Source organism: Macaca fascicularis, chromosome 14, assembly GCF_037993035.2.
Source record: "Macaca fascicularis isolate 582-1 chromosome 14, T2T-MFA8v1.1".
Classification (NCBI taxonomy): Eukaryota; Metazoa; Chordata; class Mammalia; order Primates; family Cercopithecidae; genus Macaca; species Macaca fascicularis.
Window position 1 is genome coordinate 12691444 of NC_088388.1, and position 25295 is coordinate 12716738.

General features: G+C 51.7%; 2 protein-coding genes across 28 annotated transcripts in view; one reads left to right on the forward strand and one right to left on the reverse strand.

The window, feature by feature from the left end:
* Nucleotides 1-1287: 1287 nt before the first annotated feature.
* On the reverse strand, nt 1288-14646 carry TKFC (triokinase and FMN cyclase). 27 transcript variants are annotated; one of them, XM_074013496.1, is made up of 20 exons: nt 14574-14646; nt 14229-14458; nt 13792-13894; nt 13148-13259; nt 9731-9920; nt 8699-8809; nt 8440-8621; nt 6711-6789; nt 6313-6402; nt 5728-5762; nt 5565-5649; nt 5379-5468; nt 4764-4880; nt 4246-4365; nt 3948-4085; nt 2873-2979; nt 2636-2739; nt 2458-2491; nt 2256-2345; nt 1288-1851 (listed from the first exon to the last, which is right to left on the reverse strand). In XM_074013496.1, exons 4-20 carry the CDS (start codon nt 13148-13150, stop codon nt 1699-1701), a joined length of 1728 nt encoding a protein of 575 aa, XP_073869597.1. In that variant the 5' UTR covers nt 13151-13259; nt 13792-13894; nt 14229-14458; nt 14574-14646; the 3' UTR covers nt 1288-1698. The 27 variants fall into 27 exon arrangements, 25 of the variants coding, with proteins under 25 accessions (XP_073869597.1, XP_073869604.1, XP_073869600.1 ...); XM_074013503.1 differs by having other exon boundaries at nt 13775-13894; XM_074013499.1 differs by having other exon boundaries at nt 14214-14458.
* A 139-nt stretch (nt 14647-14785) lies between these two features.
* DDB1 (damage specific DNA binding protein 1) overlaps nt 14786-25295 on the forward strand; it is a 36264-nt gene continuing 25754 nt past the window's right edge. The window contains exons 1-7 of the mRNA XM_005577677.4: nt 14786-14978; nt 16200-16348; nt 17841-17957; nt 18337-18558; nt 21343-21457; nt 22830-22927; nt 24398-24556. Of these exons, the coding sequence (XP_005577734.1) occupies nt 14918-14978; nt 16200-16348; nt 17841-17957; nt 18337-18558; nt 21343-21457; nt 22830-22927; nt 24398-24556 (921 nt within the window). The 5' untranslated portion in view covers nt 14786-14917. The remainder of the gene's footprint in view (nt 14979-16199; nt 16349-17840; nt 17958-18336; nt 18559-21342; nt 21458-22829; nt 22928-24397; nt 24557-25295) is intronic.

Here is a 25295-nt window from a genome sequence, read left to right on the forward strand (position 1 = left end):
CAGACCTGGGGAGGGGCCAACTGGAAGGCACCAAAGATCCACATGATCCTCTGTCTTCATGGAATGGCATGTGTGGATTCACATGCAGCTCATTTATGTGCAGATGTCCTTAATTGCTAATGGCACTTGCTTATCTCACGAGGAAGGAAATTTTTCCTATTTCATAATCTGAGAAAACAAGACTCAAAAAGGTTAAGTGACTAGGTTGAGGTCACCCAGCCAGGAAGTGACAGAGCTGGGATCCACAGGCCACCGTCTGAGGCCAGCCTCCTTCGCAGCTGCTGGGCACACACCCCTGTGCAGGACGCCTTGTGGTCAGGGACATATGGTGCAGCTGACAGACAGGACCCTGGGTAGAGAAGCCCAGGCACTGGGGAAGCCTACAGCCAATTTGGGCGAAGTAGGTGGCAGGGGTTGGGGGGCACAGGAGGCTGTTTCCTACCAGCTAGTGGTGGAGCGGATGACCTGGGAGGGGCTGGGGGCCCAACCCTTGTGATAACTCCCAGTGAGTGAGCACTTGGACTGTGCTGGGCTTCATCTTCATCAGTTCATTGGAATCCTTTCATGTCCCCGTGAGGTGGGTACCATTCTGATTTTACAGATCCCAAGGAGCTAAAAAATAGGCCTTAGCTCATGTAACCAGGTTAAAGCAGAACCAGATTTCAGATCATGTGTATAAGTCAACAGCCAGTGCCTTTAACCACTCCCTACCCTACATGTGTGCCAGGCACGTGCTATTGGTCTCCACACGCACAGAATGCCCCTTCTCACCCTGGTGCCATCAGTGATTGCTCTAGAAAGAGACCTAGGGGCTGGCTTGGCCACAGCCCTCCTCTCCCCTCCCCTCCCCTCGCTCTGTTGCCCAGGCTGGAGTATAGTGGCATGATCACGGCTCACTGCAGCCTCGACCACCTGGGCCCAAGCCATCCCCCCAACTCAGCCTCCCAGGAAGTTAGGACTACAGGCACACACTACCATGCCTGGCTGATTTTGTATTTTTTGGTAGAGCCAGGGTTTCACCATGTTGCCCAGGCTGGTCTTGAACTCCTGAGTGTAAGGGATCCCAAAGTGCTGGTATTGCAGGTGTGAGCCACCATGCAGGTGTGTGTACTGGAAAGGGGACAGGTCGGGGGTCTCGGTGGAAGCAGCCCAGCTGAGGAGACACTGATTTAGGGGCTCAGGTAATAAAGATCTGCCTGGTAGAAGATGGGTCATGATGCCTGCAGCCAGGGCTGTGGGCCCCTTTGTTTACATGCATGGGAAAAGTCCCTCAGAGGAGGCAGTGGCTTTCTTGCTTCCATGTATTATAGTTTATTAACTTTCTTTTCCATGCTCATTGGGATTAAGGTGCAGAAGGCATTTCACAGAGAGTCTTAAAACAGGATTGCCAGATAAAGGCTGCACAAGGAAAATGCCTTATCTCTGAAGCCCAGAACTGGCAGGGGAGGGCATGACCCAGGGACTCCACCCTCACAAAGGGAAAGGGCATGCTGGAGAGGCACGGGGACCCACTCCAGCTCGCTCTGGGTGCTGTCTGTAGTTCTGGAAGCTTGGTGGAGGATTTCCTGCTCAACTTAGAGGGTGGGCCAATGGAGCCAGGCCAGGGGAAAGTGACGGTTGGAAGGCAGAAAGAAGTGCCAAAGGCCACCTCAGCACAGCAGTGAGAGGAGCTGAGGCCAAGGGAGGCAGTCACACATCCTAGCTCTGCAAGACATCCAGGATGGCCCGGAGGATGGCAGCAGCTGCCACTGCCCCGGGGTCTGGCTGCTCCAGCCGTGCTGAGCTGATATAACTGGCTCTTCCGGCTCCAGCTTCCATATTCTTGGTGGCCTCCGCTGCAGCTTCGGCACTCTGGGGGATGGGGTGTGGGAGCAGGTTCAAGGGCAGGCCATCAGGCCTCCTCCTTCCTGCCATGGGCAGAACGTCTCTGCCATGCAGCCTGGCCCTGCATGCTCTTGCCCTGGCTCTGCCAGCACCCTCTGCTCTGTCACCAAATGGAAAGTTGCCTCTCATCTACTTCCAGCAGGGAAAAGGGTCACCATTCACTGAGGCCCTGTCACATCCCAGGCGGTGTGCAGGGCTCTACATATTTCCTTAGCCACATAACCACCTTCTAAGATAGGTGCTCATCTCCATTGTACAGAGAAGGAAACTGTGATCCAGGAAGGTTATTAACTTGCTCAGGGTCACATGGAGACAGGAGTCTGGTGGCTAGAAGCCTGTCTCCCTGGGTGGCTGGGCCCAGCCTCACTCACCTTGACTGCTTTGGTCAGGACTTGCAACAGATCGGCTCCTGGGGTCTTCCAGGCTTGGAGCTCCTGCCCTGCTGCCCACAGAGAATCCAGCTGGACAAGGTGAGGGAGAGGGGGCTGAGCACAGGCCCTGCAACTGAGGGTGCTCTTTAGGGCTTACAGGCTCAAAAGGAGAAAGGTCTAGGGCCACAGCCCGAGTACACACCATAGTCCTGTCCCCTGGGGCAGCCTTTCCATACCTAGCAGGGAGAGAATGAAAGAGGCTCACTATAGGGAACCAAGGGAATCACTCTGAGGGTGGGGCTAGGGCCTGGCGGGGGGCAGATGTCACCAACCACCTCCCCCAGCCCACCCCTGGTCTGATGCACAGGGCCCCGGCTCACTTCTGCATGGCTTCCAGGCCGGCATCCATGGCAGCAGACCAGGCTGGGAGGCTGGTCTTGACCTTGAGAGGCTGGGCAGCTGCAGTCAGGAACAGGCCATAGAGCTGGGGAGGATGAGAACACTGAGCATGTGGTGCTGGCCTGGACCCCAGCCGGCCCAGCCACCTCCCTGTCAGCCCTTCAGCCCCCAGGCACCCACCTACCTCCCTGTCAGCCCTTCAGCCCCCAGGCACCCACCGCTCCAGATGAGCCTCCCATCTTCTCCAGGAGCAGGACAGACAACTTGGAGAGCAGCTGGGCAGGGCTGGCAGGGGGTGGGCCCTCCTTCAGCCACTCCCGGATTGCTGCAGGCACCGAGAGACGGGGAGGAATTCAGAGACCCTCCCTCCATCTGCCAGACTTCCAGCCAGCACCAATGACGCTGGAAAAGGCTGACAGGGAGGTGAAATGAAGGCTTCCCAAGATCCCTTTCCACATTCAGTGTGCAGTCTAGAGAGGGGCTGGACTGTAGAACCGAAAGGGCCTGGGGAGGTGAGGCCCGCCTCGAAGCCCCTCCACCTGACACTGTGCACTCCGCTTCCTGGCTTGGTTTTTTCTCCTTAGCCCTTTGTCCTAACATCCTCTGTTTTACTGATTTATCTTGTTGACTGTCTTCCACCCAGAACATAGCCATGAGGGCGGTGATTTCTGTCTGCTCTGTTCACTACTGTATCCACAGTTGAGAGCAGTGCCTGCCCCATGGCAGACACCAAATACCTTTTTCTCGAATGAATGATGCTGGACAGTTAAGAGCTTTTCACTGGTCTGGGTAAACTGAGAAAAATAAGGACAACAGAATATGTTTTGCTTGAGTTGTAAGTTATTCACTGTGAAGGATTTCATTTAATTCTAAGATAATAACCTCATACATTTGTGCTGTTAAGAAGGTCACTGTCGGCCAGGTACAGTGGCTTATGCCTGTAATCCCAGCACTTTGGGAGGCCAAGGTGAGCGATGGCTTGAGGTCAGGAGTTAGAGAGCAGCCTGGCCAACATAGCGAACCCTGCCTCCACTAAAACCACAAAAATTAGCCAGGCGTGGCTGCGCACGCCTGTAATCTCAGCTAGTCGGGAGACTGAAGCAGGAGAATTGCTTGAACCCGGCGGGACGGAGGCTGCAGGGAGCCGAGATCACGCCATTGGACACTCCAGCCCGGTGACAGAGTAAGACTCCTTCTTAAAAAAAAAGAAAAGTCCCTGTCTTCAAGGCAACAGGTGGAAGGGGGGCTAGGGTTTTGTGAATGACCTAACTTGGAAAAGTCCCTGGCACCAACCTCTGGCCGCACGGCTGTGGGTGGTGCCACAGTCGCCATCACCAGCAGCCCGGTCCAGGGCATTCAGGTGTTCCTCCAGGCCCAGGAGGGTGCTGCACACCCGTTCCAGCACCAGCGCCATCCGCTTCGAGGCTGAGCCTAGAAAGGGAGGATGGTGAAGAACAGGCCCACCAGGCCCTTCTCACAACCACACTTGACTGGGGTGGGAGATGTGGGTGCCAGGGCCCCTACCCACCCCACCGCATACCCCTGCATCCTTTGGGAAGCCTGTCCCTTCCCCAGAGGCAGGAGTTGGTACCTCCTACAGCAGTGGAATCAAGGGCCTCCTGGGGCTCGGCAGGAGCTACCCGGTTCCGCTTCCGCCCAGTAATGGAGACTGCGGCCACGTTAGGCCAGGCTACTGCAGTGGTTTCAGCATCTAAGAGCAGCAAGATAACTCTCTTAGACATGGCTTTCCAACAGGGATTCAGCAGGGCTTGGACCCCCCCATCCTGGCCCTGGTGGACTGGCTCCCTCAGCAGCCCTGGAGGAAGGGAGTCCACCTCAGCAAGCATGGACTGAGTGCCTACTGTGTACAGGGGTATGGAGAGAGGGTCCCTAGGAAAAGGGTCAGGCCTATCTGAGGAGGATCCCAATACCAACTCCTCCTAGTACCGGTGACAGCTGGAGAAGGCTGGAGAAGCCCAGAAAGGTCCTTCTTCACAGGCTGCAGAGCCCTGATTGTCACGGTCAGCCCTGATGGAGTCTCCAAGTCTCCCTGACTCCTTCCAGCTACAAGGAGCCCTGGCTTGGGTGATCCCAGGTTCCAAGTCTCACCTATCAGTTTCAGGAGAGGCTCATCCACCAGCAGGAGGGTGAGAGAAATGCCAGGCATCTCCAGTGCTGACATGAAGGTGCCCACCAGGGCACGGGCAATCTTCACCCCGCGGCCCTCTGCAATACCAGAGCATGGCGGTCCAGAAGGGAAAAATGGGCATCAGGGAAAGAAACAAAACAACAGAAAAGCAAGGACCTTGCAAGCTGGGGCACTGAGGTCAGGACGGGGATGGCCTGATTTCCTCCTGGCAGGCATCCCTCAACCCCACAAATGACCATGTTCCCTGGAGGTGTCCCCTACTTCACGGCGGATGAGCAATTACAGGTCTCATTTACTCAGTTCGTGCCAGGTGCTGGGTGCTGTGTGGAGTGCCTTACATATGTTTAATCTCACTGAATCCTCACAACAACGGTATAATGCAGGTACCATTATTATTACCCCAAATTTGCAGACAAGAAAATAAACAGAGGCTCAAGGTATCCAGCAATTAGGTGGCAGAGAGACGATTTAACTCAGACTTATCCGACGCACAGTCCGTGTTCTCTGCCATCACAAGGCCCTCCCTCAGCCCTTTCCAGAGGGCTGCAGGCTCCCCTTCCCAGTGCATGGCTCACCCAGGGAGCGAATGGCAGCATCGGCTATGATGCCCAATTCCAGGAATGACAGGCCACCCAGGTTGTTGACCATCATCACAACTGAAGAGCCTGTGGGTAGACATGACACCCCAGGTGAGACCCTCTGGGCGTCTCCTGCCCAGAGGTGTAGGAAGGGTTGGGAGACGTGGGCGAGAGGCTACCCACCGGGCTGCACAGGCACATGGGACGCATTGGTGGTGTCTGTCATGTGGTCGAGCATGAGTTTCACAATCTCATCAGCAGTTGCCATCTGTCACAGGGAGCCAGGAATGAGCTACATCTGGGAGGCCTTGGCCTTAGGGTGGCCTGCGCCAGGGCGACCACTTACCTTTATCCGGCGCACACCAGCTTCCCCGTGGATCCCTGCGGATAGACGTGGTCACTGCTGACCCACTCAGGGCCTGGGGATTTGCTCATCGTTTTTATCAAGGACACACACAGTGCTGGACTCACACAGTAAGTGGGCGGGAGTCGGGGATGGAAAGGGACAGAATAATGAAAAACATGGTCTCTGTTCTCTGGGAGCTTGTGGCTTGGTGGTGGAGACAGCTTTAACTGGAGGTAGTCAGGGTGGAAGCACAGGGGAGGAAGCAGAAAGCTTTGCAGCCAGGGGATCTTTGAAGAGCCCTTGAAAGAAGGGTGTATTCTGGCAGGGACAGGAGGACCTGGGAATGGTCGGCAAAGGCAAGGAGGTGGGCAGCGTACAGAGCTCCACATGGCCAGAGCCCTGGGTGTAGACGGCAAAGCCGGTAGGAATCAGGTAGGTTGGGCCAGGCTGGGCCTCAAATGCCCAAGTAAAAATGCTAAGACCACCTGGGGAGAGGAGCAGGTTGATGGCTCTCAGGGTATACAAGGTGGGCAAAGTCCAGGGCTAAGGGGCAGGCAGGGCTGGGATGGGCGGCCACAAGCTTACCCAGGCCCAGCTCCACCTCATCGGCCGAGAGCTCGAAGGTGGGTTTGGAACCAGGGACGCTGCAGGAGGATAAGCTCACCCCCAGGGTACCTATGAGAAACAAGGCATGAAGGGATGACTGTTCCACTCTCAGCACTGGGCATCAGGAAGGGCGGCAGCAGCATCTCAGAAGCCCTGCCCACAGACACCCTCTTCTCTGAGAAAGCTGCCGGACTCTCCACCTCAGCCATGGTACCCAAGGCCACCAGTCCCCAGGAGCTCCCCCAGGGATACCTTCCCTAGACCCCTGGGAAATAACCTGGGGAGCACCGCTAGGCAGCCAACAGGAACCTGCTCCTCATCCTGGGGATGTCCCAACCTTCCCCACTCTCCTGCCCAACTCCCAGGCCGGCACTCACCCATGGCCTTGGCGACCACGTTCACCCGCTTTGTGATCTCCTCCAGCCCCACACCTGCCTCAGCCAGAGCACCTGCCACCTGCAGCCACACAGAGTTAAAAGCCCCAGCGGGGCGGGTATCACTGTACCACGTGGGGTAGAAGACAGGCAGGGGGTGAGTTTCTTGTTGGGAAGGGGGAACCTCTTACGATTTCCACACTCAACCTGGCCCATCACATTTAGGGCAGAAGAGCAAACTCCCGCCATTCACATTGTACCTGCCAGAAATCTTCAAAAATTCTAGTCTGTTGGAGTCAGAAGAGACTTTACAAATGGGGAAATGGACCCAGAGAGGGGAGGTGACTTGTCCAATGTCACACAGCCAGTGGGTGGCCAGTTTCCCAACTCTAGAGTTCCAGAGTTCTCTCTCCCATAGCCTTGCTATTGTGGGTCACTTTACCCATCTATCCATCCATCCATCCAGTCAATTTTTACCAAGCATCTAGCATATGCTGAAAAGGAAAAAAGGCAACTAAGTCACAGTCCCCACCTTCAAGAACTCACAGCCTGGAGAGAGGCTAGGGAAGCAGACACGCACAGATGGAAAATTTATGTGAGGTGGTAATTACAATTACACTAGGAGGGGCTGCCAGCCAGCTCAGGGTACTGGGGAGATGGAGATCAGGGAGAGCCTTCCGGGTGGGGAGACATCAGAGTTGGGCCTCTGCAGAATGGTAGGAGTTAGCCAGGCCAAAAGGAGGCAGGACAAGGAAAGAATTTTCCAGGCCACAGACACTGCATAAGCAAAGCCAGAGATGACCCACAGCCTGGCAGGTACAGGAGCTGGCGTGAATGGACCGTAAGAGTAAGGCAATGATGGCAGGGTACGGTGGCTCACGCTTGTCATCCCAGCACTTTGGGAGGCCGAGGAGGGCAGATCATTTGAGGTCAGGAGTTCGAGACCAGCCTGGCCAACATGGTAAAACCCCATCTCTACTAAAACTACAAAAATTAGCCGGGCGTGGTGGCAGGCGCCTGTAATCCCAGCTACTGGGGAGGCTGAGGAAGGAGAATCGCTTAAACCTGGGCGGCGGAGACTGCAGTGAGCCAAGATTGCGCCACTGCATTCCAACCTGGGCAACAAGAGTAAGACTCTGTCTCAAAAGAAAAATAAATTTAAAAATAAATAAATAAAAGAAAATTTAAAAGAGGAATGCAGGGATGATGGGAGATGAAGGTGGGGAGTCAGGGAGCTGGGGTGAGGGCTTGTGTTGATTCCAAGACCCAAGAAGGCTTTCAGTGGGTGAACCTAGTCAGATACACATTTTAAAAAGACACCTCTGGCAGTCGTGTGAAGAATGGATGAGCAAGACCAGAAGGCAGGAAGCAGCAGGGGAACCCAGTGAGGAGGTGGCTGCAGCCATTAGGCATGAGCAGATGACCCCCGAACCAAGGCAAAGCAGGAGGGCAGGGTCTGAGGAGGATGTGTGTTATATACATTTGGGAGTAGAAGCGCCAGAACTGGGCAACTGATTGGGTGTGGAGAAGAGAAGGGCACGAGTCTGGGAAAATGCCTGTATCTGGGCTTAGGTAGCTGAGGGGATGGCGGGGCCTTCTGAGATCAGGGAACACTGGAGAAAAAGAAGTAGCTTCTTGGGGAAGGGCTGGAAAGGTCCAGTTACAGGGTGCTGCCAGGCAAGGGAAGGCTGGAAGGGGCTGGCCAGTCTCTGTGTCCCCAGTGGAAGCCTACCTTGTGTATAAGCACCGTGCCACACAGCCCCCGCCGGCCTGCCTTCTTCAGGACGGTGAAGGCGCTGTCATCCCCGATCACCACCATCTCCACCGGGATGCCTTCAGCCCGGGCCTGCTCCCTGGCCAGGCCGAAGTTGAGCCGATCCCCAGTGTAGTTCTTCACGATGAGGAGGGTCCCCACTGCGGGAGCAGCCGGCAGGGCTCAGCACCCTTACTGTGCCCTCCCCGCCGCAGCCCCTCCTGCATGCCAGGCTTACCTGTGCCAGCCTGGGCCACTGCCCTGATGGCTGCCAGGATGCTGCCCACTGCTGGGGAGGTGAATACGGCTCCTGCGATGACCCCGGTCAGCATCCCCTTCCCTATGAAACCTGGAGGTGGAAGGGGTAGAGTGAGCATGGCAGGTGGGACTTGCGCCTATAGTCACTGGGGCTTCCCATGCTCCGGGGGTCATGGTTTGGTGAGCCCTACTGTGTGCTTGGTGCTCAAAGATCCCCCAGGTCTTCAAATGGCTGACTCCTTCTTAGGAGGCACCTTAGAGAGGCCTTCTGCGACCTCCCCGCCTGAAGCAGTCACCAACTCCCTCCCCAGGGACTCACTGTTCCTTTGCCCTGTTTTACTGTCTGTACTAAGTCACTTAGCACCCTCTGAAATGATCTCATTTCCTTTCGTGTTTACCTGGCTATTGTCTATCTCCCCTAAGTAGAATAAAAGCTCCACGAGGGCAGGGACCTTGCCTGTCTGCTTCATTGCTGTATCCCTAGTGCCCAGTACAGTGCCAGGTACACAATGGGCTCATGAGTGTTTGCCAAATGAATGGATTTTGCTGAAGGAAGACAGGAAGGGGACAAATGATGCGCTTCCTAGTCCCTGCCCTCCAGCAGCCCTCAAGGAGAGTTCGCGTCCCTGGCTCCAGGTGTGGGACACGGCAGGTGGGAATTCAGAAGAGGGGCGCTGCTCTAGGCTGGAAGAGTCAGGAAGCCTTCACGGAAGAGGGGGTGGGTCTGCTGGGCCTGGAGGGTCCAGAAGATTCATGGACTCACCGACTCTCAGAGCTAGAAGGACTTGAGGGATTGTTTGGCCCAACTTCATAGTTTTGTAGATGTAGAAACAGATTCAGAGAGGCCGTGATGGGCCCCTGATCCCAGCCGGAGGGAGTGGGAGAGTGGGAAGCGGCCCCAGTTCCTGAGTCTGGGTTGGGCTCCGTCCTGCACCTCGTGGCAGCACTGAGGATCTCACAGGAGGCCCTGTCCACTCCACCAGTACCCCCTGCCCCACCCCAGGGTACTCACCAGCATGGGCAGGCTCATGGCCAGAGCCCCCACCCGATAGCAGTGCCACCCGGCCCTTGAGGCTGTCCAGGTCAGAACGGAGGGCCACGCGGTGGCCCTGCAGGAGCTGCAGGTTGGGGTTGCAGGCCACCAGGCCAGCAAGGGCGTCATCAGCACAGCCAGCCACCGAGTTCACCAGCTTCTTGGAGGTCTGCAGGGGAGGAGTGAGAAGGATGTCAGAGTGTGGTCAGCACAGACACCCCCATCCTGCCCAGCCACACTGCTGTTGTGTAGACCCCTCTCCCGCATCCACCTACGAACTCCAGGAGCGCAGGACTTCCTTGAGTTGGGTGACAGGTGGGTATTTCTGTGAGTTTTCAATAATGTGTGACTTTCTATTCAGTACCTAATTTATGAAGTGTCTTGCACCATACCTTCAATTTATTCTGAAAAAATGGCTGCAATACAAAGAAAATGGGGGAGTTGTTGTCTGCAGTGTAAAATATTTTAATAAAATGGGGCCCAACACCTTCTTCTGTCAAAAGGAAGAAAAGCCCCAGGCTGAGGCTCCAATGCTGGGGGAGGAGCTGAGCAGGTTTCACAGCCACCGCTGCTCCCTGGTGCTCCAATGTGGGACCAACATTTCCCCAGCCTCTTGGCATGCCAGGCCCAGTGCTAGACAGTGTGTAGAGATAACAGCCCACGTGCGGTGGCTCATGCCTGTAATCCCAGCACTTTGGGAGGCTGAGGCAGGCAGATCGCTTGAGCCCAAGACTTTGAGACTGGCCTAGGCAACATGAGACTCCATCTCTACAAAAAATATGAAAAATGATCCAGGCATAGTGGTGCATGCCTAGAGTCCCACTACTGGGAATGCTGAGGTGGGAGGATCGCTTGAACCTGGGAGGTCATGGCTGCAGTGAGCTGTCATCGTGCCACTGCACTCCAGCCTGGGTGAGAGTGAGACTCCATCTCAGAAATAAAAAAAGAGATAACAACGCTATTCCTGCCCTCAGGGGAAACACAGCAGAGGTCACAACCATGTGTGGTGGGCACCGCTATGTGAGGAGTGCACGTGCACCATGGGAGCATGGAGGAGGGGCCGCAGCCTTCTGAGGGGCCTGGAGGTCTCTGTGAAGGATAAGCAGGACCGGGGTAGGCAAAAGGGGGCAGGAGGTATGGGGGGAGGGAAAAGGGAGGCTCTTCCAGCCAGAGGGGGAGCATAAGCCAAGGCCTGGATGAGTGAATAGTGTGGTGGTGCCAGGAAGCATGGTTGACCAGCAGGGAGGGGTGAGGAGGAGAGGGCTGGCCACAGGCAGCCTCAGGAGGGGTTGTGGGCAGGCTGGTGGAGGGTTGCAGAGCAGCACCACCAGGCTTGGCTGAGTGGATACGGGGTGCAGACAGAAGTGAGTAGCGTGGGGGCCAGAATGGGGCATGGCTTGAGCTCTGCTGTTACAGGGACTTGGGTTCAAATCCCACTTCTGCCTCTGATTAGCTGCCGGAACTCGGGGAAGATAACATCGTTGTTGGGAGCTATAATTCTTCCTCTGTAAAATAGAGATTTACTAGAACAGAGTATATGCCCGTGATATAGTGGAAACTCAATCACAGGAAGCGACTCCCTTTTTCAAACAGGCTGTGAAAAGCCTGAACAAGGGCTGTAGCCCCTGGTTTTGTCCTGAAGACAGAGACTGGGGCGCAACCTGGACTCAGAGGGCTGGGCTCCCACCGCCACCTGGTGGCCCAGTGGGAACCTGCAGCTGAGCCAGGGCCTGGCAAGGTGAACTTCTGGCTGTGGCTTCTTCCTGACCCGGCTAGCACCAGCTCCTTTGTACAAAATTTGGCTCTGCTGCCTCCCTGCCAACCTGTCCTGCACCCAGCCAGGGCCAGGGCTAAGCCACCTGCTTCAGAGTAGCCTAGGTTTGTAGGGAGCGAGAAGAAGAGTAAGATTGGTTCCATTTGCCGAGCAGTGACTAAGCGCCAGGCTCAGTTCTAAGTGTTTTTGAGCATGTCTCATTTAATCTTCCCAACAAGCCGGGTGTGGTAGCTCATGCCTGTAATCCCAGCACTTTGGAAGGCCGAGGTGGGCGGATTACCTGAGGTTGGGAGTTCAAGACCAGCCTGACCAACATGGAGAAACCCCATTTCTACTAAAAATACAAAGTTAGCTGGGCGTGGTGGTGCATGGCTGTAATTCCAGCAACTCAGGAGGCTGAGGCAGGAGAATCACTTGAACCTGGGAGGCACAGGATGCAGTGAGCCGAGACTGCGCCATTGCACTCCAGCCTGGGCAACAAGAGCAAAACTCCGTCTCAAAAAACAAAAACCAAAAACCAAAAACAAACTTCCCAACAACCCTATGGAGGAAAGATGAGCCCAGTGAGGCAACTGAGGCACAGTTAAACGATTTTGCCCAAGGTCACACAGCCAGCAGGTGTCCAGGTCTGCCTGGCTCCAAAGCTGGTTCCCTTTTGGCCATATCATGCTGCTTTCTCGAGGGGCTGGAGGGAGGTGGAGGGTGACGGAGGTGGAGGGTGACGGAGGTTGCCCTAGAAAGGGCATGGGCTTGTGGCTCTCAGAGCCTATCAGGGACTGGAACATACAATGAAGTTGTGAGTTGGCCTCACTCCAAGCCCAGCCTCCAGCACCACTACCCTCCAAGAAAGTGGCCTGCTCCCCATCTTGATAATCTGTCTTGCCTGAGATTTTCAACAATCCCTCTGCCAGAGCCAGAGGAGGGTTTAGGGACCAGTGCTATCCCTGGTTTCAGTGGCCTGAGAGGATGGAAAAGGAAAGGAAGTCAGGTGAGGCCTCCAGGACTCTGCTTGATCAACACCACACAACCACTAGAGATAGGCCTTAATTTGCCTTGTAATGTAGATGAAGAAAAAGAGGCTCAGAGAGGTCAAATCTTCTGCAAAAGGTCATGCAGCTGGTCAGTGGCAGGCTGAAATTTGAATCCAGATATGTTCAAGGCTTGTTTTGATTCAAATCAGTGGGCCTGGAGCAAAGCCCAGGGACATGGCCAGCCTCCCACACTGTAGATCCCAGCTCCAGACCGGCCCACATAAGCCCCAAGGTTAGGAACAGTCACATGATCATTCTTCATGGTTCCTTCTGTGACTGGTACAGTATCTATTACAGAGCAGGTAACTATTACTGTTTCACTTTGAATGCAAGACCCAGATAGGGGGCACAACGGCTCTGAAGGGACTCAAGAGGCTGCAGCCCCAGGCCTGGCTGGGACCAGTGGCCTCCAGGAAATGAAGAAAAGCAGGGATCAGGCCCTGGGAGAGAGGACCCTCTCTCTTCACCTGTGAGCCTCAGGAGGCAGCAGCATCTCTCAGTCAAGGTGTAAGAAGCTCTAGCATGCCCAAGGCTGGGATCCTGCTTTGAGACCATGCTGCCATTCCCCTACCCCGGCCCTGTATGACTCACCATGGTGGGGAGGCTCTGAAACAGGTTGAGTTCACACCGTTGCACTGAACTGCTGGAGGATGGACAATCTTGTGCTACCCGGGTCTGAGTACAGTGGAGGCAGCAGCAGCACCTGCAGGAGTGGGTAATGGTACAAGCTGCAGAAGGCACTCACAGCCGACTGGCACAATCACGCTTAAGCGCCCTAGTAATTAGGGAGCTGCCCCAGACTTCGGTCCAAGTCCAAACTCTAGTACGTGGGCTACGGATGGAGAAGAGTGTGGGGTTGACCAAGGTTCACGCCTGCACCTGGCTGCCAGAAGACAGATCAATCCATGTCAAGCACAGGGCTGCCTTTATGCCCAGGAAAAGCACCCACTTCATCACTAAAGAACAGTGATCCTCAGAATAACTATCTTTTACACGGGCATCACGTGCAGTGAAAAAGTTAACAAAGCTGTTCACACGCTTGCCCTCACTGTCCTTGGCACCAAAAGGGCAGGGAATGGGGAGAGCTAGCCAGGTTTGTGACCCATTTTACTTCTGGCAAACAGACTCAGAGAACTCTAGGGACCTGTCCAAGGTCATACAGGTAGGAGCCAGGATCTAAATCCATGTCTAGCTTTTCTACCAGGAGTGTGTGTTTACTACTGATAATTCCGTGCCTCCAAAGTCAGGCAGAGCCTCTGCTGTGGCAAGGGCAAGACGTAAACCACGATGACGTTCTAGCTTTCCTCAGTTCAGCCTGGTTCAGCCGCGTGTTGGCCTCTGTGTGGGTGCACAATAGGAAGAATCAACATAGCTCTGCCTCAGCCTACTTGGGGTTGGGGGGAGGGTCTTAGGTAAACCAATTCCTCCCTAAGCCTCAGCTTCCCCATCTGTAAAATGGGGGTTGGCTCCTCTCTGGCATTCTGCTAGTGTGCCAAGCCATGTGGTTCTCCTCTTGTTCCCGGGGAGCCTGTTTGATGTGGGGCACCCTGGAGGCTGCAGGGCTGACTGCCCTCCTGGCTCATTAAGGTTCCCTACGGAGAAATGTTGGTTTTGTGTTTGAGGTTCGAATTTGTAGAGTAATAGGGGCACCAATCACGTTGGGCAAGCAGACCAGTGGGCCTTTCGAAGTCTGAAGAATCAACGCGCAAAAGGGAGGAGGTGAGCCGGTGGTCGTTCTAACGTCAGGCGAGGGCACCAGCTGGATCTGGAGGAACTGAGAGAGTGAAAGGAAGGCAGGCAAGGTTCTAGTCTGGGATGTGCACGAATAGCGGTCGTCTCCCTTCCCTCTCTAGGCCTCCGCAGTCCTTCCCGTTCCAAAAGGAGGAACAGCCCCGAGGGCTCCTGGAGCAACGGAAGAAAGAGGACTGGATGCGGGGAAGGGCAAAGGGCGCGGAACGGGGTGGGGAGTCCGCGGGCGAGCTCCGAGGACACTGGCGCACCTCCCCCGCCAGCTCACAGCCACATCCGCCACCTCCGAAGTCTCCGCGACTTCCCGGGGACCCCCAGTGGTGAGCTCTCATCCGGGTCCTGCGGGCGCTGGCGGAAAGAGGCGAGGCGGCGCCTCCGGGGGCGGGGCCTCCTTCGGTTGGCGGCCTCGGGCTTCGGGAGTCCTCCAAGAGGCCAGGTGAGGCCGTCCCGTGATGCCCCGCGCCCCGGCCGCTCTGGCCTGCAACGTGTCTCTGGGGCGGAGGCAGCGGCAGTGGAGTTCGCTGCGCGCTGTTGGGGGCCACCTGTCTCTTCGCTTGTGTCCGTCTCTCTAGTGTCGCGCTCGCGTCCCGACGAGCCGCTCTAAGCCTCGACATGTCGTACAACTACGTGGTAACGGCCCAGAAGCCCACCGCCGTGAACGGCTGCGTGACCGGTGAGGCTGCCGGGACCGGAGACCCCGGCGAGGGAGGGAGCTGGGGGGAGCCGCGGCCTAGGGAGGCCCGCGGTCCCCGGGGCGGCCGGGCAGGAGTCGGCTCGGCTAATGGAAGGCCCTGGCGGCCGAGGAACCTCGCCAACCCCGCGACCTCGAAAGAGCCGTCCCAGTACGCGCTTTTTGGGGCTTGGAAGCCGCTCTCGAGGGTCCCCTTTCGTCCTGGGGAGGTCACTCGGCCTCGAGGACAGGGCGGGCCCAGTGAGACAGAGGAGTGTGAGTTGGTTGTGCGGTGTTATTTGGCCCGGAAGATTGGCCTCCTGTGGCCGGGAAAGGGGGAGGTGGTAATGGCGACTTTGGGGTCAGGATTTTCCTGTGGGGATGTCTGGGGGGCCCAGGAGGTGGAGGGATGTGAGGAATGCCCGCATTATCCTACAGAGGGAGAGGAGCCCTCTTCAGGCTAACCCCTTTGCCTGGGGCAGTTGTTTACATGAGGGCCGTGCTAGAGAAGAGGGTTTGGTTTGCCTGGCCCAGTGCTGGGTTTTCCTTATTGACGATGCGCTTGGACTGTTAAGGACACCGAAGTCCAGAACCCGGGAAGAGTCCTCTTAACCCACATTCTCAGCTGAATATGCCGACCCCAAGCTTGCATGTTTATATACACCCTAATCACGATTCCAAAACAAAGCTGTTTTTCAGAGTTGGAGGTAGCTGAGTGTGGATGGGGGTATTGGTAGACTACCAGGAGGGCAGGGAGTGTGGACAAAACAGTGTTTTCGTGTAAAGCTCGGGGACTTTTCATTTGACTTGGTCTGTCAGATAAAAGTTTTGTGAGACTTTAGATGAACACTGGAAGAAATGAACACTTTCTCCGGCATTCTCAATTAGAGCCTGCCACTGTAACTGTAATAAGAACAGTAAAATTTGAGGGACGAGAGCCATGAGAAGGGATTACGAAGTCATTGTCAGTTGGAGGACACACGGCTCTTAGGTCCAGTCCAGTTTTCTTAGTCTGATTAGGAAAGTAGCTTTGTTGAATGCATGAACTGAGACTCTTTGAGGTGCCGGGTATGATAAGAAGGGGAGTAGTACCTGGAGGGAGTTGGAGAAGTATGTGAAGTAAATGAGAATTTTGGAGGTATTTAGGCATAAGTTATAGGATTATTTTGAAGGGATGGGAGGCCCTTCCCCTGAGTTCAAAAGTTAGACGGTCTGTTCTTTCAGGACACTTTACTTCAGCCGAAGACTTAAACCTGTTGATTGCCAAAAACACGAGATTAGAGATTTATGTGGTCACTGCCGAGGGGCTTCGGCCCGTCAAAGAGGTGGGCATGTACGGGAAGATTGCGGTCATGGAGCTTTTCAGGCCCAAGGTAAGTGTTGCAGTTGGGACAAGCAGTGGAGGGAGAACTGTTGGTTGTAGGTTGTTTTATGTTATTTTTGTTTATTTATTTCCTTTGAAACGGGTGTCTCACAGTGTTGCCCAGGATGTCTTGAACTCTTGGGCTCAAGCAATCCCTCCGCTTCAGCCTCTGGAGTAGAGTAGCTGAGGGATTGTAGGCATGCGCCACCGTGCCTGGGCTGTGTTACATTGTTTTGCGAATTCTTGGGATGGGTGGAATATACCTTAGGAGAGAAACTCTCTTCTCTTTTTTCTCTCTTTGGATGGCAAATTTCAGTATGTACTCTTGACCAAGCTTTCTAGAAGTAAAAGGAGAGATTTATTAGGGAAACATTTATGAAGTTGACTTCTTTAGGAGACAGAAATTAAAGCAGTTTGTTTCAGAGGATAGGTTACAGAGTGGGGCAGTCCTGGCTTCATTCCTTGTTAATTCTGACTTTAGGTGTCACTTGAGGCACCTTTCAGATCAAGTCCCCTAGGTTATTTTGAAGATGAAATGATTCGGTAACACAGGGCCTATCATATAGCAAGCATTTAAAGTTATGTTAACAATTACCAGGCTGGATGTGGTGGCTCACGCCTGTAACCCCAGCACTTTGGGAGGCCAAGGTGGGTGGATCACCTGAGGTCAGGAGTTCGAGACCAGCCTGGCCAACATGGTGAAACCCTGTCTCTACTAAAAATACAAAAGTTAGCCAGATGTGATGGCATGCGCCTGTAATCCCAGCTACTTGGCAGGCTGAGGCACGAGAATTGCTTGAACCCAGGAGGCGGAGGTTGCAGTGAGCGGAGATGGTGCCCATTGCACTCCAGCCTGGGTGACAGAATGAGACTCCGTCTCCAAAAAAAAAAAAAAAAAGAACCAAACAACAACAACAAAAAAACAATTACCATCAGTATTTTTATTATTTTAGTGCAAATGTATTCACCCAAATCACCACTACATTCCTTTATGATGTCCTAACTGAATCTGGCAAGAAAGCAGTGGGTTCAGAATTTTAATTATAACCCTTTGAACAAAACAGTAATTTTTTGGAGTCTGTGTTAAATAAGTAAGACTTTGTTGATCCATTTTAGCTTCCGTTGTTATTCCCACATTTTTTTTTCTCTTTCTTCAAATACTTGGAGAGGAGTGGAGGAGGCATTACATTCGTGTTTCAGAATTTGAATGGGATAATTGAGATTAGCTTGAGATTGAAATAGATGAAGACTTTGTATATAGAACAGAGAGATGGAGAATAATGAAAGTGAGAAATAGATGTTTACCAGCTTCAGTTCTGGCTTTTTGTACGTGCCCTTAGGGTGTATGTGTACCTAGTGTGGGTTACAAGCTCACCATATATTTTCTCTTTAGGAAGAGAAGAATTTGGAAAATTCTTAAAGAATTTGGTGTGCTTAAAGACTAGACAGGTTGTTCCTGTTTTAAAAAGAATCTCTTTTGATAGCATAACATTGGTTTCCAGGGGGAGAGCAAGGACCTGCTGTTTATCTTGACAGCGAAGTACAATGCCTGCATCCTGGAGTATAAGCAGAGTGGCGAGAGCATTGACATCATTACACGAGCCCATGGCAATGTCCAGGTGAGGTGGCTGCTTTAGGCTGACAAAAGTTTTCTAAGTAGGACTGTCATGATTCATGGAAAAAAAATTAAAATGCTGGGGGCAGCTCGCTATTTGATCAGAGAAACGAGGAGAAGACACTATGGGTTTGAGCTTTTTGGAGAAAAGACTCCTTTAGTTCACTCAAGGCCCAAGGGACAGAGCAATAATTCATTCATTGAGATTCAGTGTTTCGTGAAAAAGACATGCACTGACATTGGGTCTCCAACTATTTGGCCTATCAAATAGATCCATTAGTTTTACTTCCTCTCCTAAAGTTTTTCTTTGCAAGTGGTGCCCAGTGTCTTCTGTTGCTCTGTGGATGTTGAGGTTCTTCCCTAATCCCAATTTTGTTTCTCAGGACCGCATTGGCCGCCCCTCGGAGACCGGCATTATTGGCATCATTGACCCTGAGTGCCGGATGATTGGCCTGCGTCTCTATGATGGCCTTTTCAAGGTTATTCCACTAGATCGTGATAATAAAGAACTCAAGGCCTTCAACATCCGCCTGGAGGAGCTGCATGTCATTGATGTCAAGTTCCTATATGGTTGCCAAGCACCTACTATTTGCTTTGTCTACCAGGTACTGGATCGGGAGGAGAGGGGGAGAAACTGTGAGGCTGATGTGATAGGAGTTGTTTTTGCTAACTGGAATATCTGGGTTTGGTAGGCTAGAGAGAAGTGTTTACTGTGTTTGTCCTGAAATGTTTTGAACAACACAATTAATATGGGTCAGACTTTTGTTGCTTCTTGAGTGCAGTAGTGCTTATTGTGGAGGCAGCAAGCTCTCTGGGGCTTGTAGCAGGTTTTAATCCTGAGATTACACTCTGGTTGTGGGCCTTGGGAGATTTCACAGGATGACCTAGTTTATACTTTGATTCTCTTACTGGAATGCTAGGGGATTATTAAAACTTAGCTGTCGAGAAGTTATCTAGATCTTGCCTTTGTATTAAGTAAAGAGAAATTGTCTTGGTGATGCTTTATATGTGGTTTTTTTTTTTTTTTTTTTTTTTTTTGAGACGGAGTCTCGCTCTGTCGCCCAGGCTGGAGTGCAGTGGCCGGATCTCAGCTCACTGCAAGCTCCGCCTCCCAGGTTCAAGCCATTCTCCTGCCTCAGCCTCCCGAGTAGCTGGGACTACAGGCGCCCGCCACCTTGCCCGGCTAGTTTTTTGTATTTTTTAGTAGAGACGGGGTTTCACCATGCCAGCCAGGATAGTCTCGATCTCCTGACCTCGTGATCCACCCGTCTCGGCCTCCCAAAGTGCTGGGATTACAGGCTTGAGCCACCGCGCCCGGCTATATGTGTTTTTTAAGAAGAGGTTTACATTTTGTCCAGCAATCACTTGTGATTTGCTGGCTTGTTTTTATTTTATTTTATTATTATTTTTTTGAGACAGAGTCTCACTCTGTCGCCCAGGCCGGAGTGCGATGGCCTGATCTTGGCTCACTGCAACCTCTGCCTCCTGGGTTCAAGCGATTCTCCTGCCTCAGCCTCCTGAGTAGCTGGAATTACAGGTGCATGCCACCATGCCCAGCTAATTTTTGTGTTTTTAGTAGAGACGGGGTTTCACCATGTTGGCCAGAATGGTCACGAACTCATGACCTCATGACCCTCCTGCCTCGGCCTCCCAAAGTGCTGGGATTACAGACATGAGCACCCGGCAACTTGCTGGCTCTTCTATTTTAGTCTGTGCCTAAAACTTTAGCAGAGCTGATCCTGGGCAGCTGTTCTCTGGTCCAGATCTGTTAAGTGGGGGTGGGGTGGTAGAGCACCAGGCTAACATGCCAATATGTTGGTAAAATCTCAGCCCTTTAACAAAAGGCCATGCAGCCTTAAGATCAGTTCATTTGTGTGTGGCTGAATGAGTGACGGAAAGAGATGATAGTCTAGTCCCACATAGAGTGTGTGGGCACGTAGACAGCTTGATGGCCTTGTTAGGTGTTGGAAGTGCTGATATCTTTTTGTATATTTCTTAGTGTTACTGTAGTTCTGAGGCTATTGGAATAAGGCCCAATTGAATAAGGTTGAAACCAAGAGATTTTGTTTGATCTTACCAAGTATGAGTTAAAATAAAAACTTAGAATTTCTCTCTGTTTAGTTTTGTAAATATTAGGTCATTAGAACTTTGATGTTGTTGATTATTCAAGGTTGGTTGTTCTCAGCTTCAGGGCTGCCAGTTGTGATCAGATCTTCATTTCTGCATGTGTGTCTCAGAGGCCCAAATCCACACTTGAACTTTTTGCGAAGCTGTGTCATAACCCTACTCATTGATGGGAAAATGTTTTCATCAGCCAAAAATTACTATCTCCTGTTTTATGCCAAAAATTCAATTTGACAAATATTTAGTTGCTTAATGCTATGTGAAAGGTATTCCTGCTTCAGGAGCTATAACAGTGACTAAGATGTGATCCCTGCCCTGAAACACATTGCTGAATTCCTTCCATAACTTCTTTGTTGAAGCCGTCTTCCACTGGCTGAGTGTAGCTTTCTTCCCGTCCCTGCTCTTTAGCATCTTAAAGGTGACCTTGGCAGTCCCAGGACTGACATGAGTCATAATTCAGAAAAAGGAGGGGAAGATGATGTTGACAATGGCAGGACTGAAAGGTTTCACTTAACAGAGCAATCAATTGTGTTCTCTACTGTTACTCCATCAGAATGCTCTTGAGAATTGTATCAATTTTAAAAAATCTCATAGGTATAGCTTATCAATGCGTTTTGTAAATTTCTTGAGGCTAAGGAACACACACAGGCACACACACAGTATCTTTTTTTTTTTTTTTTTTTTTCTGAGATGGAGTCTTGCTCTGTTGCCTAGGCTGGAGTGCAGTGGTGCCATCTTGGCTTATTGCAACCTTTGCCTCCTGGGTTCAAGCGATTCTCCCGCCTCAGCCACCCGAGTAGCTGGGATGGTAGGTGTGCGCCACCACGCAGGGCTAATTTTTGTATTTTTAGTAGAGACGGGGTTTTGCCATGTTGGCCAGGCTGGTCTTGAATTCCTGACCTCAGGTGATCCACCCACCTCAGCCTTCCAAAGTTCTGGGATTACAGGCATGAGCCACTGTGCCTGGCACACAGTATCTCTTATAGTACCTAGTGCAGTGTGACAAGTTCATTTTTCTAATTCTTTAAACGTTTCTTGGTTGGTTGAATTGTTAGGAATGGTAGATCTCAGATGCTGCAGTCTACCTAGGAATTAATCCCAGGCTCAGCTGGTGATTGTCAGTGTACTGATGGATGAGGGTGGGAGGGCTGACGTGACGGGACTGTCAGATGCTGGGTGGTGGTAGCTTGTCCCTTTCAGCACCTCTCTTTAGCCCAAGGCTTACCCTTCCTAAGGGCTAACCATTTCACCTTTCCCCCACCCAGGACCCTCAGGGGCGGCATGTAAAAACCTATGAGGTGTCTCTCCGAGAGAAGGAATTCAATAAGGGCCCTTGGAAACAGGAAAATGTCGAAGCTGAAGCTTCCATGGTGATTGCAGGTTGGTTGGGGGTTTAGGAAATATGCCTCCACCCGGGTCTAGGCTAGTTCCCTGTTCTTGTTCCCTCTCTCACCTTCTCTGCCCTTCGTTTTGGCGCTCAGTATTATTGAAGGTGTGCATTGTTTACCACACCTTTATGTCTGCTTTCTCTATGTCTGCTTTGTTTTTTTCTGTCTTTGAGATTTTCTGTTTTTCATTCCTCCCCCCAAAAGTATAACTTCTGTTTTACTTGGGTGGAGGGATTGACTGTAAAACACTGAGATTGATTTGCACAGTGGCGTATGGAAATGAGTCTCATTATTTTATTGCTGGGCATAACATTTAAAATTGAAAGGAAGCCAGGATCTATAGTCCCAGCTACTCAAGAGGCTGAGTTGGGAGGCTCATTTGAGCTTAGGAGTTTGAGTTTAGCCTGGGCAGCATAATGAGACCCCATCTCTTTAAAAAACAAAAAACAAAAAACCAAAAGGGAGCAATAGCGCTTATCTGATTTCTTTACCTCATAGATGAGGAAACAGGGCCAGAGGGACCTGCCCATGTCTGTCCATGATCTAGCCTGGGCTAGAATCCAGGCCTCTTCACTCCTTGTCCTAACTCTGCCCTTACATTATGTTTGTCTCACTCAGTAGGGAAGTTTTAAAACTCTTAAGAGGCCGGGCGCGGTGGCTCAAGCCTGTAATCCCAGCACTTTGGGAGGCCGAGACGGGCAGATCACGAGGTCAGGAGATCGAGACCATCCTGGCTAACACAATGAAACCCGTCTCCACTAAAAATACAAAAAAATTAGCCGGGCGTGGTGGCGGCGCCTGTAGTCCCAGCTACTCGGGAGGCTGAGGCAGGAGAATGGCGGGAACCCGGGAGGCGGAGCTTGCAGTGAGCGGAGATCGCACCACTGCACTCCAGCCTGGGCGACAGAGCGAGACTCCGCCTCAAAAAAAAAAAAAAAAAAACTCTTAAGAGAAGACTGGCTCTTCTAAATGGTGACCCTGATAATGGGGGGAAGTTAAGCTAAGAAACAAGAGTAGAGACCAGGAAAAAAAAAGTAAAAGCTTTTACTTGGAAAGGATTAGAAGTTGAGAAGAAAAATGGGGGAGAATGCATGGGAAAGAACATGGAGAAGACTTCCCACCCATAGGAATAGTCAAATACCAGAAGAGTGGCAGTAAAAATATTACCGGGATTAGATAATGGCCAGTCAACAAATTCTAAGAATCTCCGTAAAGGCTATCATGTTCCCTGGGTTTTGATGTCCTTTTTAAAATAATGATGATCTTAAAGTTTGTCTTGGGGCTAACTAGACCTGTGCTCTTGCCAGTCCTGGCTTGGCAGACCCAGAGTGCTGAGCGTTCTAATTTTGCTGTCTTTCCTGCAGTCCCAGAGCCCTTTGGGGGGGCCATCATCATTGGACAGGAGTCAATCACTTATCACAATGGTGACAAATACCTGGCTATTGCCCCTCCTATCATCAAGGTGAGCAGCAGTCCTCTATCTTTTTTTCCTTTCATCTTTCCTTGTCCTCACCTTGCTCCTCCCTTTCTCTCGTGTGTCAAAAGGAGATTCACAGATGCCTGTTACACGATTTTCTGTTTATACAAGATACTGCGTTGGCCTTTGGGAACAGGGAAAGAGATTAGCCTGGATTTGCTTGCAGAGAGCTTGGTTGCTAGCTTAGATAAATGATAATCAAAACAGGCTTCCCCTTTTCATTGACTGGGGCACTTTTTTTTTTGTCAAAGAGACAGGGTCTTACTCTGTTGCTTAGGCTGGAGAGCTAGAATGCAGTGACATGATTGTAGCTCACTGTAGCCTTGAACTCTTGGGCTCAAGTGATCCTCTTATCTCAGCCTCTCGAGTAACTAGAATTACAGGCATGAACTACCACATGGGGCAACTTTAAGAAGGGAAAATTTTGGCAATTCCTTCCTTTTTTTTTTGAGATGGAGTTTTACTCTTGTTGCCCAGGCTGGAGTGCAATAGCACGATCTCGGCTCACTGCAACCTCTGCCTCCCAGGTTCAAGCGATTCTCCTGCCTCAGCCTCCCTAGTACCTGGGATTACAGGCATGTGCCACCATGCCTGGCTAATTTTGTATTTTTAGTAGAGATGGGGTTTCTCCATGTTGGTCAGGCTGGTCTCAAACTCCCGACCGCAGGTGATCCACCGCCTCGGCCTCCCAGAGTGCCGGGATTACAGGCATGAGCCACTGTGCCTGGCCATAATATTGGCAATTTCTGTTGCATGTAATGTTTTCAGGGCTCAAATCATATAAAGTAATATATTGATAAATTATAAAGGCTAAAAAAGTCAAAAATTTCACGGACTTAGAATATCAAGTTGTAAAAATTAAGCCTTAAAAGTTTCATTTTACTTACTTTTTGAGAAAAAAGAACAAAATCTAGCTGGCTACAGTGGCAAGTGCCTGCAGTCCTAGCCACTTGAGCGGATGGCTTGAGTCCAGGAGTTAGGCTGCAGTGCACTGTGATCATGCCTGTGAATAGCCACTGTACTTTAGCCTGGGTGACATAGCGAGACCCTGTCTCTAAAAAAGAACAAAATCTGTGGTAGCATTGCCACAGTGGTAGGGGGTAATTAGTGGTATTAAGAATAAATAACTACATTTGTAATAGCATGCATAGTTCAGTGAATTTTGGCAGCAGCTTCCTATTCTGTGTATTTCTATTTTCCTGCAGAATGACGACATATCAGTAAACATATAAGATATATTGATGGAGCTCCTCAGAAAATTATCTTCAAAATAAAAAAGCTCCCCATTTTGTATTAATGGGGAATAGGATCTATCCTCATTTTCATGTAATGTTATCTGAGCGATTTGTCTGCCGGTAAAATGGCTGGGTTTGGTAAAGGGAGTGGTCCAGTAGGGTTTGTTTTCTGGTGTGGAAGATGCTGAATATCTAATGACTGTTTCCTCCCCATTGGCAGCAAAGCACGATTGTGTGCCACAATCGAGTGGACCCTAATGGCTCAAGATACCTGCTGGGAGACATGGAAGGCCGGCTTTTCATGCTGCTTTTGGAGAAGGAGGAACAGATGGATGGTACCGTCACGCTCAAGGATCTCCGTGTAGAACTCCTTGGAGAGGTAGAACTTGTTCTCCCTGTTGCTCTACAATATTCTCTTAGGTTCCTAAAGATCCCAAGTGTGTGGTCCCACACCTCAACTCTGGGAATTATGTTACTTAACACCTAACAACAAACTGTTGTTCTTGCTGTGGAAGTTGACTATTGAATGAGTTAGGTATTGTCTCACAGGATCCTGTGAGAATCTACCCAAGCTGCCCGTGAGAAAAGGAAAAGAAAGGGAAACAAAAGGATATAATCTGGAATTAAATATCAATCTAGCTGGTTTTGGTGGCTCACACCTGTGATCCCAGCACTTTGGGAGGCCGAGTCAGGCTGATTGTGTGAGCCCCAGGAGTTCGAGATTAGCCTGGTCAATATGGCAAAACGCCATCTCTACAAAAAGTACAGAAATTAGCTGGGTATGGTGGTGTGTGCCTGTATTCCCATCTACTTGGGAGGCTGAGGTGGGAGGATTACCTTAGCCTGGGGAGGTCAAGGTTGCAGTCAGTGAGCCAGGATTGTACCACTGCACTCCAGCCTGGGTGACAGCGAGACCCTGTCTCGAAAAAAAAAAATTGCTGATTTCAGTTCTGGGAGGAGGTTCCCAAAAAGTTTAATATTAATACTTAGAGCCGGGCGCGGTAGCTCGCGCCTGTAATCCCAGCACTTTGGGAGGCCGAGGTGGGCGGATCACGAGGTCAGGAGATCGAGACCATCCTGGCTAACACGGTGAAACCCTGTCTCTACTAAAAAAATAC